A 14,127-nucleotide genomic window follows, 5' to 3' on the forward strand; every position below is an offset into this window, starting at 1 on the left:
TTCAGAATGTTTCCAGCCTAGTACTAATGTTCAGGGGATCCAGGAGAGGGTTGTTGGGTCAGAGGTCACTCCCCTCTTCCCCTTTGCCCTACTTTAGCATACCCCTCCACTGTGTTTTCTTTATCTGCAGGTGGGTGCGGGAGTTTCTGAATGATGAAAACAAAGGCCTGGACGTGCTGGTGGATTACCTGTCCTTTGCCCAATGTTCTGTCATGTGAGTATCACCCTGGGACTGTGGTTGGGGACCAGTGAGGGAGGACAGAAGACACAGATCAATTCTGATTTAATGAGGAAGGTGAGAATGCAATAGTGAAGATGAGAATGGGTATCCCAGGCCGGAAGGGAGCAGCCAAGACAGCGGTGGGGGATTGGACAGGCAGCCAAGTGAAGAATGCCAGATAGCTGGAGGAGAAGGTAACGTTTTAGCGGACAGGAGTTGAGAGATGTGGAAAGGGAGCAAAGAATCAGAAGCCAAAGGATCCAGACTCCAGGCTAAGAGCAGTTCAAGGAAATGTCCTGACTTCTGGGAGAGATGCCTTGGTGGGGCTCACTTGCTTTTAGAGAGCAGAGTCTTCAGGAAGCTCCTTTGGATCTCTAATAATGAGAGGGTTACTCCAGGTCACCCCAGGAGCAGTGAGCATGACCTTTGATCCATACTTAACATGAAGCATTCAGGAACCATTTTCAAGCAGGTTGGGGGCTTGGAGGCAGCCGGAAGTGAATTAACACAGATGAGAAGGCAGCGCGAGGCAGTGGAAGGACCGAGGGGCTTTCGAATAAGACAGACTGGGTATGGGTCTTTGTTGTTTACCATCTGTGTGAACTCAGGCAAGAGTGTGTCCCCTTCTATCAAAGAGAATGTACAATCCAGTCCAGAGTTGTAAGGATTAGACAATAGATGATATGTGTGTAAAGCACACTGTAGTATTTGGAGCGTAGTCTGTACTGCGGCAGCCACTTTATTGTTAATTGTTAATGTTCCAGGAGATGTACCCTACCGTACTTACCTGCATATATGGGAAAAGGGGTTGTAGGGATCATTCACTGGAGGACCAACATATTCAGACTTATACTCAAGACTTAAGTCAGCTCCAGGGTGACCAATCAGCCTGGTTTGCCTGTGACTTTCCTGTTTTAGCCCTGAAAGTCCCATGTCTTGGGGAATTCCTCAGTCTGGGGACTCAGCCCTAGCCTCCACTTTCACTTTTCTTCCTACTGTCCTTGCCCCACCAGCTATTCTTTGCCCAGCAAGTCTTTAGTCTCATCTCCCAAGGGTTTCAAACTAAATCCTCTTCTAGTGTTGGCTTGTCACCTTTTCCAGATCATCCCCTGTTAAAACCAAGAGTGGCCCACTCCCTGTTCCCGACCTTGCGAGTCATGCTTCATGGTCCTTGAATCCTCGTATCCCTTTAAAAACCACTCTTTTTATAGAAAGAAATGAAAAACATTTGCTGAAGTGTTTTTTTTTAAATTCAGAGTTTTTATAGTAAAAAGATGTAGATCATTTTTCTGAATAAGCCTATCTCGTTTGAAAAGCAAACAAACCCCAGCTACTCTAAACCAAAATATACCAGGACCTCAAGATTGCAGTGTCCACGGGGCAATGCCTCTGACTCTGTTTTTAAAAGAAAGACTTGAAGTGAGCGTGGGTGTGTGTGTGTGTGAAGGAGAGAGAGAGTGTGTTTTGGGAAGGGTCGAGAAGGAAGGGTAAAGCCAAATAGAGTTTATACATGGAGGCATTTAGTTATGAACTGCATGTGATGGAGGGAAGCCACTGGCAAGTTGTTTCCCTGTCAGCAAGACCCTGCTACTTGAGAGCCCCATAAACACTTCCTGACCATCAGGATTCAGAGTCTACTTTTGCTTCCTTTGGAACATTCAGGCATCTGCAGATGTCACTTCCTATTTCAGAAAGACTCGGCCTCTGTGCCTGTGACCCTGGGGCTGTGCGTGGGTGAACAGAAGCCTCCTTGGAAGAGCCTATAGGAGATGTTCACTCAGTCCTTAGTGGCCTGCAGTGGGGAAGGACAGGAAAGAGGAGTGGGCTTGCTTCTCAAGGGAGTATATCCTGATGTGGGGATATGTAAGGTAGAAGGCTCTTTGTGTTTGTGATCTTGAGCTGTCCTCCTTGCCCTGGCCACACTCCACAACTGCTGATGGTGGGAGACATCTGGTCCCAGAAACAGGAAGTGACAAACATAGAAACCATCCCAACTCCTGTAGGGACTAAGGACACCAGTCTATACCTCGGACCTGTGATTTCTTTCCATAGGGAAGCTGAGGCCCCATGGAGCCTTTATGTCAGAAAAACCTAGAAGCCTCACCCAGAACCACAGAAAACCTGGTCATTCAAACCCAGTGATAGAATGGGACCGTAGTTTCCTCTTGAACTTAGAAGACTTTCCCCCTCTGGGCTTGCTGGGACCCCTATTCCCTTCTCTTTTGACCTGCCCTCATGAGCCCAGTCCAGAAGCAGCTGGGCTCTTTCAGGGCACTCAGAGTCCTTTGGTGACTATCATTTGGCAACTAGCAATACCTGCAGTTGGCCTGTTCCCTACCACCCTTCGGCAGGGCACATTCTCTAGGGGGAGCCACAGCTTCTCTGAGATGTCCCATCTGAGGTTGGGAGTGCAGAAAGACTGCCAGCTCCCTATGTCCCCTTTGGCCCATGGAGAGGTCGCGCCTCTTGGAGCTGCCTGGTCAGTGGAAGCAGCGGCTAGCTTCCGTCAGCATTCCCATCTCCTCAGATCCCCGTTCTGGTTGCTGCCTGTGCCCGTTCTGCCCTTGTCCTGTGTTGGTGGCTCTCCTGTACAGGGTTGGGCCTGTGCTGCCCAACTCTGCTTTCTCTTCTGGCTGCCATTGCTTCTTGTTGCCCTGGAAGTCTACAGGGCGGGGGAGGGCTTGCCGGGGGGCTTGGTACTAAATTTCTCCTGTGTGTGCGCATGTGTGTCCTTTCCTGCTCCAGGTTTGACTTTGAGGGTCTGGAGAGTGGTGACGATGGTGCATTTGACAAGCTCCGGTCCTGGAGCAGGTCCATCGAGGACCTGCAGCCACCCAGCGCCCTGTCAGCCCCCTTCACCAACAGCCTCGCTCGCTCTGCGCGCCAGTCTGTGCTCCGGTATGTGTGCTCTCGCTCTGCCCGCCTGCCTCCCCCAGCCCCAGTCCAGGTCCCGGGTAACAGCGGTGAGTGCTCATGCTCCTCCCTCCACTCTTGCTTCCAGGCTCAGCTCTCTTGCCCTCTGCCTGCCAGTCTGTCTCTGGTCTGTCCTCTCTGTCTCCTTGACTCTGCCCAGCGATCTGTCCTGGGTAAGTACATTGCCCTCAGCTGTGCCCACCCCATCCGGGGTTCCAGCTCTCCCCCTTCTCACCCCGTCTCTGGGGGCCCCTCCATTCTTCATTCTCACTCTGCCATTCCTCCTGGCCTCTTGGGCAGGGCTTGTCCTCACCTAGCTCCCTCACCTTCACTGAGTGATCCAGCTCCGGCCTTCCTGTTTCCCTCTGGGTCTGCACTCTGCCCCATCAGCTGCTCGGAGACCAGCTCCCACCCAGCCTGCTTGCTGCTCGCCTTCCCTTCATTTCTTCTTTTAGGTCTTTTCTCTCCAAGGCTGCAAGGTGTTCATTTGTCTGCAGTAGCTTAAGAGCCATCCTGCCTGGAGGCAGTCGGATTGACCTGAGGACTTCTCCGAGCCCCTCCTGCCCAAGGAGGCTTTCCTTTGGGTCCTGTGGTCCTTTCTGTGATCTCTCTCTTGTTGCCATGCTTTACTCCTGGTCTCCTTTGGGTTTTGCCCTCTGACACTGCTCATCATTATAGTCATGCATAAGCGTATACCATTGGTGCCCTCTTTCTTTTATGAAACATCATTGGGGAAGGGGGTACAGTCATATGTAGCCCCCACTGCTCCTAAAGCCTTTGGGGTCTACACTGCATTTTCTGGGACATAGAAGTGGGATAGGAGCCCAAGATTCCTGCCCCAGGGAATGTGTGGAAGATGCAGTGACTGGAAAAAGGAGGGAAGGCTCAAACGGATGTCTCCTTAGACCCATCTCGAGGCTAGGGAGGCCTACACGCCTACTGTTGTATTTTGGAAGACCACTGGGCTTAGATGGTTTGGGGACTGATTTTAAAACGGGAGTCCTGGGTAGCTATCGACAAAGATCCATTCCAGGAAAGTAAAACAGCTGAACGCCCTGCCCCACTGTACCTTCTCTCTCTAGGCTGATGGCGCAAGCTCCTCTTTCCCCATTTTCTGCTGCTGCTGAGGGGGCAGCCTGCCATCTGGGTGATGGTGAGCACTCCTAAACCTTTCACCAACAGCCACCTCTCCCCCAGGTACAGCACTCTCCCTGGGCGCAGGGCCCTGAAGAACTCCCGCCTGGTAAGCCAGAAGGATGACGTCCACGTCTGCATCCTTTGTCTTAGAGCCATCATGAACTATCAGGTAAGGGGGCAGCACCAGCCATGGGTGCTTGACTGCATCTGCCTCTTCTGCCAAACCAGGAGAGCTAGGAGGGCACCAGCTTTAACAGATGGGTTTGCTGGTGGGCCTGTAGTCAAGAAGTCAAGGATCTGCCTTTCCCACCATCATGGTCTCCCTTCTTTCCGTCTCTTCCCCTTGCTACAGTATGGATTCAACTTGGTCATGTCCCACCCCCATGCTGTCAATGAAATTGCGCTCAGTCTCAACAACAAGAATCCAAGGTGAGCTCCTGCCCTCCCCTTTCCTCTTCCCCCTGCCAAGAAGTCCTGCTTGGCCTTGGGGTCCTGTGGCCTGCGTCAGTGCCTTGGTTCAGCTCCCTCAACTCTGTTGAAGGAGAAGCAGTTGCCCCTGGCTTCTCTCTGGTCTGCATAGCTTAGTGAGGGAGCAAGCTTGCCTTCCCCTGCCTTCTTTCCCAAACCCAGCCTCTCCCCTCATCACTGAGGCTTTCTCCACTCTCTAAAAGGACTCATCCAGTTGTGGACATGAGCTGCGTGGTGGCCAGGGTAGGGAGCTAGGGAATTAATCTTTCTTCTTCACCCTTTAGGACCAAAGCCCTTGTCTTGGAACTGCTGGCAGCTGTGTGTTTGGTGCGTGGAGGTCACGAAATCATTCTTGCTGCCTTTGACAATTTCAAGGAGGTCAGTCTCCTGCTTGTGTGTCTGTGTGTGTTTGGCAGGGAGGATGTGGGAGCCAATTTTATCCTTTCCTGCAATTTTACACATCTTAGTGATTTTAACATCCCAGTGCTTACCTAAGTGGCCTGCCACCATAACTTCCTCCTGCCCCCGCTGCCCTTTTCTTTTTAATAAAACCAGAACTTCAGTCTTACCAGATTGTGTGCCAGGAAGTTTCTTGATTGGCCAGCTAAGGATGCCCTCATATGGCTTAGGGCTCTAGTCCAGCAGTCCTAACCTGACTATCATCAGAATACCTAAAGAGCTTGTTAAACGGGCAGACTCCATGGAGGCTTGGGTGTCTGTGCTTTAATAGGCTCCCCAGGTGATTATTGGGGCAGTGGACCCACTGGTAGAACCCAAAGCAAATGTCTTTGCAGTGGGAGGAGAAGACAAGTGAGGATCCTTGGGTTGGGGGTTGTTGCTGGTGAGGGGAAAGGGAGCTTCTACTTGGAATTTCCCCAGGGTCCAGCTCTGAAACCCTCATCTATTTGAACATAGGATTCCTCAACATCTAGCCCAGCTGTTGGTCCCACCCCTTCCTCCTCTGTGGACCACTTCCCTAGCATCCATTGTTTAAGCCAGGAAATGGCTCTTCCTCCTTGAAGACGGAGCTCAGAGGAGTCTCAGGACCCCTCTCACACAGGGGCTTTCCTGCACCCTGGCCTCTCTCCTGCATCCCCACTAGGACCTCAGTCTCTTTCCTCAGCCATGCCTTCCAGTGTTCTTCCTTGTTTCCTCCTTCCTTCAGTAACTTGGCCACAGCATACCCTTCGGTTTCTTCTTGGCCTACCCCCAGGCTAAGGGCACAGGCTTTACTGAGCATTCTCAGCAACTTGTCAGAGGACCCAGGGCAGATGCAAAGTCCCAGGCTTCCTTCTATCATGTCCCAAATGGCTCATTGCATGGAGAGTTGTGGTTAAACTTAGTCCAAACCAGTTCCTTTGCTGTGACGTTTCTGGGAGCCAGGGCTCAGGGGCTTGGGCTCTGCCCGAGATAGGTCCTTTCACTGAGAAGTTTGCTTCTTCAGGTATGCAAGGAGCTGCATCGCTTTGAGAAGCTGATGGAGTATTTCCGAAATGAGGACAGCAACATCGACTTCATGGTGAGGAGCTGGGCCTGAGTCAGGAGCATGGCCAGCAGGACCACATGTTCCCTGAGAGCAGGGGCCAGGCTGACAGATGTTGATATTCTGTGTAGAATCTGGAATGATTTTCTCTACCCAGTAAATGCTCCTTGTCCACTTGCTCACCTCCAGTTGCTTTTAGAAACTTCAAGACAATGTCATTTGGGTGTCTCAGGTCTGCCTCCTTTTCCCCTTTTAGTGGCCTCACTATTTCTGATGTGGATCTTTTTTAAACAGCTTTCCCATTCCTAAGATTTTCCAGCTTCTCTGCCCTTCAGTCTAGGGTCTTCAACTAAGTAGGGATATCTCAAGAAGTATCAGCTAATGTGCAGAGGAAATCAGAGATCTATAGCTTCATTTACATGTATTTCTCATGTAATTTACCTATTTTCATACACTGAATATTGTATTTGACAATTTTTAAGTTAATGTACTCTTTTGCTCCCAGAAATACTTATCTTTTTTATTCACTGCTTTTGATTATCCACCTGATGATGCTGGTTTTAACAGCTGCCCACCCTCCTTGTCTCTTGCTCTCTCCTGCCCTTCCTATCTCTGCCCATGTGGGCCGCTTCTTCCCCAGGTGGCCTGCATGCAGTTTATCAACATCGTGGTGCACTCGGTGGAGGATATGAACTTCCGGGTCCACCTACAGTATGAGTTTACTAAGCTGGGGCTGGAGGAGTTCTTGCAGGTGAGCTTGCATCCGCACAGGGTGGGGAGCTTCGGGGCAGAGGACCGACTTAGCCATATCACAAAGGGTTTTTCTTTTATAAGAGCCTAGTCATGGATGCTTCTGGAACCGTGCATGTCTTCTGCGGTCAGGGACTCAGGCCCTCCATCAGAGAGAGCCCCAATCAGGCGGCTCCAGGGGGCAAGAATCTGGCATGGCCACAGTAGAAACTCCCTGGATCCTATGCTCTACGAAGCAATTGTGGGAGGCGATGAGGACTAAGTCTTTCTTAAGAGGCTCCCCCACCTACTGTTCCCTCTACTTTTCCTAGAAGTCGAGGCACACAGAGAGCGAGAAGCTGCAGGTGCAGATCCAGGCATACTTGGACAACGTGTTTGATGTGGGGGGTTTGTTGGAGGACGCTGAGACCAAGAATGTGGCCCTGGAGAAGGTGGAGGAGCTGGAGGAGCATGTGTCCCATGTAGGTGGTCCTCCTGTGCTGCCAAAAACCACTGTTGGGGTGGGGGATGGGGACATCTGAATTCCAGGAATCCTGAGCCAACACACTTACTTCCAGATTGGGCCCAGGGAAGCCTCAGGAACAACCAGGGCTCTCTAGAGCACCCTCTGGCTGAGGCACTGGAGCATTCACAGATCAGAACACACACTGACCTCCAGGACTGGATGAGGTGGTCTCCGGCTCAAGAGTCAAATGCGACCATTTGTCTTGTACTGTTGTTTCACATGGTGTCAGACCCTGGGCGCATAGGAACAATAGAGGGAAGCCACCAGGCCAAGTTGCCTTTGGGGCTTGGGTCCTGACTGGAGAGCTTAGGCTGTGCCGAGTGCCCAGGCTCTAGGGCCAGACCTGAACCTACCCTTCCCATCCTACAGCTCACGGAGAAGCTTCTGGACCTAGAGAATGAGAACATGATGCGGGTGGCGGAGCTAGAGAAGCAGCTGTTGCAGCGGGAGAAGGAACTAGAGAGCATCAAGGTACCAAGTAACCAGAGGAGGGAAGTCCCTGGCTGGTGCTGGGTACCAGGGCCTGGGGATCTTTTTTTTCCCTGAGTCATGTGAAATCCTTGAGAATCCAGACCTTGGTTCATGACCTTGAGGTATTCAGATGAAGGTGGGCTGATGATTTTACCCCGCTTTTTGGTTGGAGAGGGAAACCGAAGCCGGATTGGGCCAGACACACACAGAAGAGGATAGGAACAGACCGGGCACCCTCAGGCGCCTCTGGGGCCTGTCTCTTCCCACTAGCCCATCCTGTTGCTTTTTCCTCCCCTACACCCACAGTGCTTCCCTCAGCCCTGTGTCATGAGCAGGCTCCTCGTAGCCCAGGTCCTTGGGCTGTTATTAGGATATCCACCAGGTCTCCCAAGTCAGGAGAGCAGGGGCTCCTCATATTTCTTCTCTATCTCCTCAGCTAGCTTTTTGTTATAAAATCACGCCCCAACCTACCTTTTCTTCTAAAAGAATACAATTGTACTGGCTCTGCGAGCTCAGTGTGCATCTACTGAGATCCCATCTACACAGGATCTGGAAAAGTTGCATAGGGGCACATTCTGACCGGGCCTTGAGGGACCAGTCAAACTAAGGCTGGAATAAAGAGGACGGACACTGCAGAGCTCTTGTGCTCGCCTCTTTTGTGCTGCTGTGTGCCAGCTTCCCGTGGTCCTCGCCAGGGTTCCTCACACCACCTTGGGCACCCTCCTGGAAGCCCAAGCCGAGAGACCCTTGGATAGGAAGTGTCCAAGTGACTGTTGTGCCTTCAGCCCTCTCTTTTCTGAATGGTGTGTCTTTCCAACAGGAGACTTATGAGAACACGAGCCACCAGGTGCATACCCTGCGGCGGCTTATTAAAGAGAAGGAGGAGGCCTTCCAACGCCGATGCCACTTGGAGCCCAGTGCCCGAGGGCTGGAGTTGGTGGGCAGCGAGGCCCTGGCCCGGATAGGCCCTGTGGAGCTGAGCGAGGGTGTGCCACCCTCTGACCTGGATCTCCTGACTTCAGCCCCACCCCCTGAGGAGGCCCTCCCTCTGCCTCCGCCGCCCGCTCCTCCCTTGCCCCCTCCACCTCCCCCCTTACCAGGTAAGAAGGGCTCTGGGAACTTGGAGGGGCAGCCACATTGTGGGGCCAGACTAAAACCCCAGTCAGCAGTATCTCCCTCAGGGAGAAGCTGGGGATGTGGCCAGGAGAATGTAAAGGTGGGTGGGAGAGGGCCGAGGAGGGGCTAGAACCTGAGGGAGGCTTAAGTTACTAGGGAAGGGATGTCTGAGGGCAGACATGGGTCTGTTTTGAGGATCGCAAAGCTGCTGCTTCTGATTGTTCTGAAGGCAGTGAAGGAGAAGGCTTAGACCGAAGCAGGAGAGAGTGGTCAGACTTGTAAGACCTGCCCCTGTCAGAGTTAGGACCCCTGGGAGCTGCTTGGGCAGAGAGTTCACACAGCCTCTTTTCCTAAGAGTCTTTAAGGCCAGGTTGGGTGGCAGAGGGAGGGGACCTCTAAAGAGTCTCTTGGCCCCTGGGCCATTGTGCTATTCTTCTTTTCCCAGACAAGTGTCCCCCAGCCCCACCTCTCCCTGGTGCTTCTCCCTCTGTGGTGTTGACAGTAGGCCTGTCAGGTGAGTGTCCCCAGGGCTCTGGGCAGGGCTAGTGAGAACAAGGGAGCCGTGCCCTTGACCCAATGCCTCATCGATCCTCCTTCCAAATTAGCCATTCGCATCAAGAAACCTATCAAGACCAAGTTCCGGCTGCCTGTCTTCAACTGGACAGCACTGAAACCCAACCAGATCAGTGGCACTGTCTTCAGTGAACTTGATGATGAGAAGATCTTGGAGGTAGTAGGGCCTGTGCCATGAGGGGGAAATCGGGGGCTGGGAACCAGGTTGCCCTTTTAGGCAGATCTCTTGGTCTTGGAAAAACCCTCAGACTCAGCCCTCCATGATCCAGAACTCAGCCGATTCTGCTGGGAGGGCTGCTGGGTCTCCTCTAGTAGTAAGAGCGCACAGCATTATCCTTCTCATCAACTCCTGCCAGGACCTGGACCTGGACAAGTTTGAAGAACTGTTCAAGACAAAAGCCCAGGGCCCTGCTCTTGACCTCATCTGCTCCAAGAACAAGACAGCGCAAAAGGCCGCCAGCAAGGTGACCCTGTTGGAAGCCAATCGTGCCAAGAACTTGGCCATCACCCTACGCAAGGCTGGCCGCTCAGCTGAGGAGATCTGCAGGGCTATCCACACGTGAGGTTCCTACTGACCTGGCCCTGGTTCCCATCCAGTCGGAAACCCAGTTCTCTACCTTGGATGCTGGCCTTACCTGGATTCTAGGACATTGGCAGAACTGCCTCATAACCCTCAGTCAACCACTGGCTTGGCCAGAACTTACTGCATCCATGCCTGGTGGTGCCATGCACCATGTGAAATGCTGGGGATTCAGCCTAGAACTTCACTCAAGGAACTCCCAGTGTAGTGGGAATAGTCCAGTAACACTGGGCGATAACTACCAAAGTGATGGAGGTACAGGCAGCTTTTGGAAAACAGGGAGGGCCAAGTAGCTGAGCTGGGTAATCAGGGAAGGCTTCTGAGAGGAGGTGATGTCTCATCTGTGAAAGAAGTATATGAAGTCCAGTTTAGGGCCTGGAGGGAGAAGCATAGTTCCCTAGGTACTGAGAATTAGCTAAGGCTTTAGTGTAAGGAAGGGAGTAGGAGAGACAGGGTAGAAAAATAGGCAGAAGTCTTGCAGGCTGAGCCTCCTAAGCCACACTCAGGTGTCGAGACTTCTCCTTAGGAATGGAGGGAGGATATCGAAGCGTTTTTAGGAAGGACATGAGGTATCTCCTCCCTAGGATGGTCCTCTGCCTCTGGCTGTGTCCTGCTCATCGACCCCACCCTCCATCCTTCTAGGAGCTGGAGAATAAAGGGTTGATAGATAATGTGGGCAAATGAGAGGTCTGAGGGAGTTCCTCCCTCCTACACAGGTTTGACCTACAGACACTACCGGTGGACTTCGTGGAGTGCCTGATGCGCTTCCTGCCCACAGAGGCAGAGGTGAAGCTACTGCGGCAGTATGAGCGGGAGCGGCAGCCGCTGGAGGAGCTGGCAGCCGAAGACCGCTTCATGCTGCTTTTCAGCAAGGTGGAGCGGCTGACCCAGCGAATGGCCGGCATGGCCTTCCTGGGCAACTTCCAGGACAACCTGCAGATGCTCACGCCGGTAGGGCCCCCACCTAAATCTGCAGCTCCCTTTCCACTGTCCACCCGTCACTCCCCTGCCTTGCCAGTTCTCTCAGCCCCTTACTGACTTTGCCTCACCCTAGCCTGGGGTTATTCAGCTGTTCATCTTGCTTTTCAGCAACTTAACGCCATCATTGCAGCCTCTGCCTCCGTCAAGTCCTCACAGAAGCTGAAGCAGATGTTGGAGGTGGGGAGAGGTCATGGATGGGGCTGCCGATGGGTCCTGGGTGGGGGCCTGGGGCTATGTAGAGGAAAAACGAGACCCCAGAGCTTGGCCTGACCTCCTCCCACACATCTTTTGGACAGATCATACTCGCACTGGGGAACTACATGAACAGCAGCAAGCGGGGGGCTGTGTATGGCTTCAAGCTCCAGAGCCTGGATCTGGTAAGATGGTGGGCAGCACGGGACCAGGAAGCCTGTGGGGCAGAGGCCATGGAGGCAGGATGTTCACTTCTCTTACATCGTCCCCTGCCCCCATCTCCCAGCTGCTAGACACTAAGTCCACTGACAGGAAGATGACACTACTGCATTTCATTGCCTTGACGGTGAAGGAGAAATACCCAGACCTGGCCAACTTCTGGCATGAGCTGCACTTTGTGGAGAAGGCTGCAGCAGGTGAGGGGAGCCTGGCCGGGCACGTCTGCCTTCACGTTCAGCCCAGAACAATCTCAGGAAGCTATGAGGAGAGGGAACACTTGGGTCTCTTTATTTCTGGCTTTTGTTATCTTCTTTCTAACCACTTCAAAGCTTTCCACTGGGGCCATGGGCAGGGGCTACCCTAGGGGGAGCCTTCCTGCAGGCACCAGGCCTGCCCTAGCTCTTCCCACCTTGGTAGTAGGAGCAGGCTGAGGAACCAGCAATGGCTCTTTACTCCCAATTCCTTCAGGCTGGCCCCAGAGACTGCATTTCTCTGTGATGTATGGGAAGTGCTTGGAAAAACCATAAAGCCCATCTCAAACATAAGGTAGCTGGTATTTCTGCCCTACTCATGAGCTCTGGGCCAGGCCTGAGGCAGCCTTGTTTTAGAGAGCAGCAATCTCTGTCTTGCTTCCCATTGCTACCTTGCTCTTTGGGGTCATAAGTTCCCAGCCTCTATCCATTTTCTTTGCCACCCGTGAGAGCCCAGCTAGCTTGGTAAGCCCCTGTCTGCCCAGGGTGGTTCAGGAAGCAGGAGCTTGAGAACCTGAGTGAGCCCATGCTGAGAGGGTGGGGGAGTTCACTGTAGCCATGGACTGGGAGGTAGGCATGTCAGGCTCTGGTTGGGCCTCAGCCTGGGCTCTGGTGACCACAGTGTCCTTGGAGAACGTGCTGCTAGATGTGAAGGAGCTGGGCCGGGGCATGGAGCTGATTCGGCGGGAGTGCAGCATACATGACAACAGCGTCCTTCGGAACTTCCTCAACACCAATGAAGGCAAACTGGACAAGCTCCAGCGTGATGCCAAGACAGCTGAAGTGAGCACATGGTGGAGGCTGGTGGAAGCAGCCAGGGTTAAGGCACTGTGCCCCTCTAGGTGGGCTTAGTTCTGGTTCTTAGATCAAAGAACTTTTATCGAGTGGCTGGCTGGCTTAGTGTAGGGGAAAGGAAACTTTGGGGTGGCAGGCAGCTGCTACGTGAACACTAGGAAGCTTTGGGAGCCTAGGTTCTTTCCAGCCCATAGGGGCTGGACACTGCTTTCTGTGGGCCTCCTGTCCCTGGTAGGGAGCTGGGCTTCTCCTTCCCCACCAGGCTGACTCCTCTCCACCCTTCCCCAGGAGGCCTACAATGCAGTTGTGCGCTACTTCGGTGAGAGTCCCAAGACCACACCTCCTTCTGTATTCTTCCCAGTATTTGTCCGATTCATTCGTTCTTACAAGGTGAGCAAAAAGGCTTTTAAAGAAAAAAGGCTGAGAGAAAACTGGTAGGGGCAGAAAGGGCTGGGCTTCAAGTCTGGGCCTTTTCCTTTGAGTCTGGGAGGGAGCGAGGGAAGCTGGCCACTGGCCTCTTAGCTGTGAACTGGTGGGCAGGGTGGGAGCCCAGGCCCTTCCTGTCATTGTTTGGGGCAGGAAGTGCCCCTCCAGAGGGTGGCCACCTGGGGTTGCTGGTCCCACTGCCACCCACTCTCCACCCTCAGTGTCAGCTCCTCCCCTAACAGCCTCTGTGAGCCTCACACCCTCCCCCCACGGTTCTTAGGAAGCAGAACAAGAGAATGAAGCCCGCAAGAAGCAGGAGGAGGTGATGCGGGAGAAGCAGCTGGCTCAGGAAGCCAAGAAACTGGATGCCAAGGTGGGTGGGACCAAGAGCAGGGGCCTGGATGGCTGGATTAGGAGAGGGTGGAGCAAATGAAGGGGGAGAGGAGACAGAAAACTGGAGCCCACAGACCACCCAAAGGGCTTGGAGAGAGGTGCTTTAGGAGAGAATTCCCAGGCAAGGATAGAGGCTGGGCTGCCATGCACAATTAAGGACACCCTCAGACTGTATCTTAGGGGCAGGAACAAGCCCCATGGTAGGTTAGTGGTGACTTCCTTCTCCTCAAATGTTTGGCCCTAGACCCCATCCCAGCGGAACAAGTGGCAACAGCAGGAGCTAATTGCAGAGTTGAGGCGGCGCCAGGCCAAGGAGCATCGGCCTGTGTACGAGGGGAAAGATGGTACCATTGAGGACATCATCACAGGTGGGGCCCTTTTCCTCCCCGGGGCCTGGATTCTGGGCCCAGCTCCCAAAACCCCACCATATCCCCTGGGCTCTCCTCTACCCCACTCCCATGGGGCCTGACCACGGTGTCTCTCTCCTGGGCCACAGTGCTGAAGAGTGTCCCTTTCACGGCCCGTACTGCCAAGCGGGGCTCACGCTTCTTCTGCGATGCAGCCCACCATGATGAGTCAAACTGTTAACCCCCAAGGCTGGGGCCCTTGACAGGTACTGGGCACTATAGGTGCCAGTCTGCATGCCCGCCTCCC

At 53.3% G+C, this 14,127-nt stretch overlaps 1 protein-coding gene across 5 annotated transcripts in view; it reads left to right on the top strand.

Moving 5' to 3' along the window:
* FMNL3 (formin like 3) overlaps nucleotides 1–14,127 on the top strand; it is a 51,234-nt gene that overhangs the window by 35,475 nt on the left and 1,632 nt on the right. Inside the window, exons 5-26 of one of the 5 annotated variants that reach the window (XM_016151795.2) lie at nucleotides 131–214; nucleotides 2,966–3,118; nucleotides 4,331–4,439; nucleotides 4,623–4,699; nucleotides 5,023–5,116; nucleotides 6,183–6,257; nucleotides 6,862–6,972; nucleotides 7,283–7,432; nucleotides 7,846–7,947; nucleotides 8,768–9,047; nucleotides 9,509–9,577; nucleotides 9,669–9,793; nucleotides 9,993–10,195; nucleotides 10,933–11,167; nucleotides 11,306–11,374; nucleotides 11,494–11,574; nucleotides 11,676–11,805; nucleotides 12,482–12,642; nucleotides 12,943–13,044; nucleotides 13,361–13,453; nucleotides 13,718–13,841; nucleotides 13,970–14,086. In XM_016151795.2, the coding sequence (XP_016007281.1) occupies nucleotides 131–214; nucleotides 2,966–3,118; nucleotides 4,331–4,439; nucleotides 4,623–4,699; nucleotides 5,023–5,116; nucleotides 6,183–6,257; nucleotides 6,862–6,972; nucleotides 7,283–7,432; nucleotides 7,846–7,947; nucleotides 8,768–9,047; nucleotides 9,509–9,577; nucleotides 9,669–9,793; nucleotides 9,993–10,195; nucleotides 10,933–11,167; nucleotides 11,306–11,374; nucleotides 11,494–11,574; nucleotides 11,676–11,805; nucleotides 12,482–12,642; nucleotides 12,943–13,044; nucleotides 13,361–13,453; nucleotides 13,718–13,841; nucleotides 13,970–14,061 (2,719 nt within the window). In that variant the 3' untranslated portion in view covers nucleotides 14,062–14,086. The remainder of the gene's footprint in view (nucleotides 1–130; nucleotides 215–2,965; nucleotides 3,119–4,330; nucleotides 4,440–4,622; nucleotides 4,700–5,022; nucleotides 5,117–6,182; nucleotides 6,258–6,861; nucleotides 6,973–7,282; nucleotides 7,433–7,845; nucleotides 7,948–8,767; nucleotides 9,048–9,508; nucleotides 9,578–9,668; nucleotides 9,794–9,992; nucleotides 10,196–10,932; nucleotides 11,168–11,305; nucleotides 11,375–11,493; nucleotides 11,575–11,675; nucleotides 11,806–12,481; nucleotides 12,643–12,942; nucleotides 13,045–13,360; nucleotides 13,454–13,717; nucleotides 13,842–13,969; nucleotides 14,087–14,127) is intronic. The other 4 variants (XM_016151797.2, XM_016151798.2, XM_016151796.2 and 1 more) reach the window with 4 other exon arrangements.

The sequence above is a fragment of the Rousettus aegyptiacus genome, unplaced genomic scaffold (genome assembly GCF_014176215.1).
Source record: "Rousettus aegyptiacus isolate mRouAeg1 unplaced genomic scaffold, mRouAeg1.p scaffold_m13_p_2, whole genome shotgun sequence".
In the NCBI taxonomy this organism is placed as follows: Eukaryota; Metazoa; Chordata; class Mammalia; order Chiroptera; family Pteropodidae; genus Rousettus; species Rousettus aegyptiacus.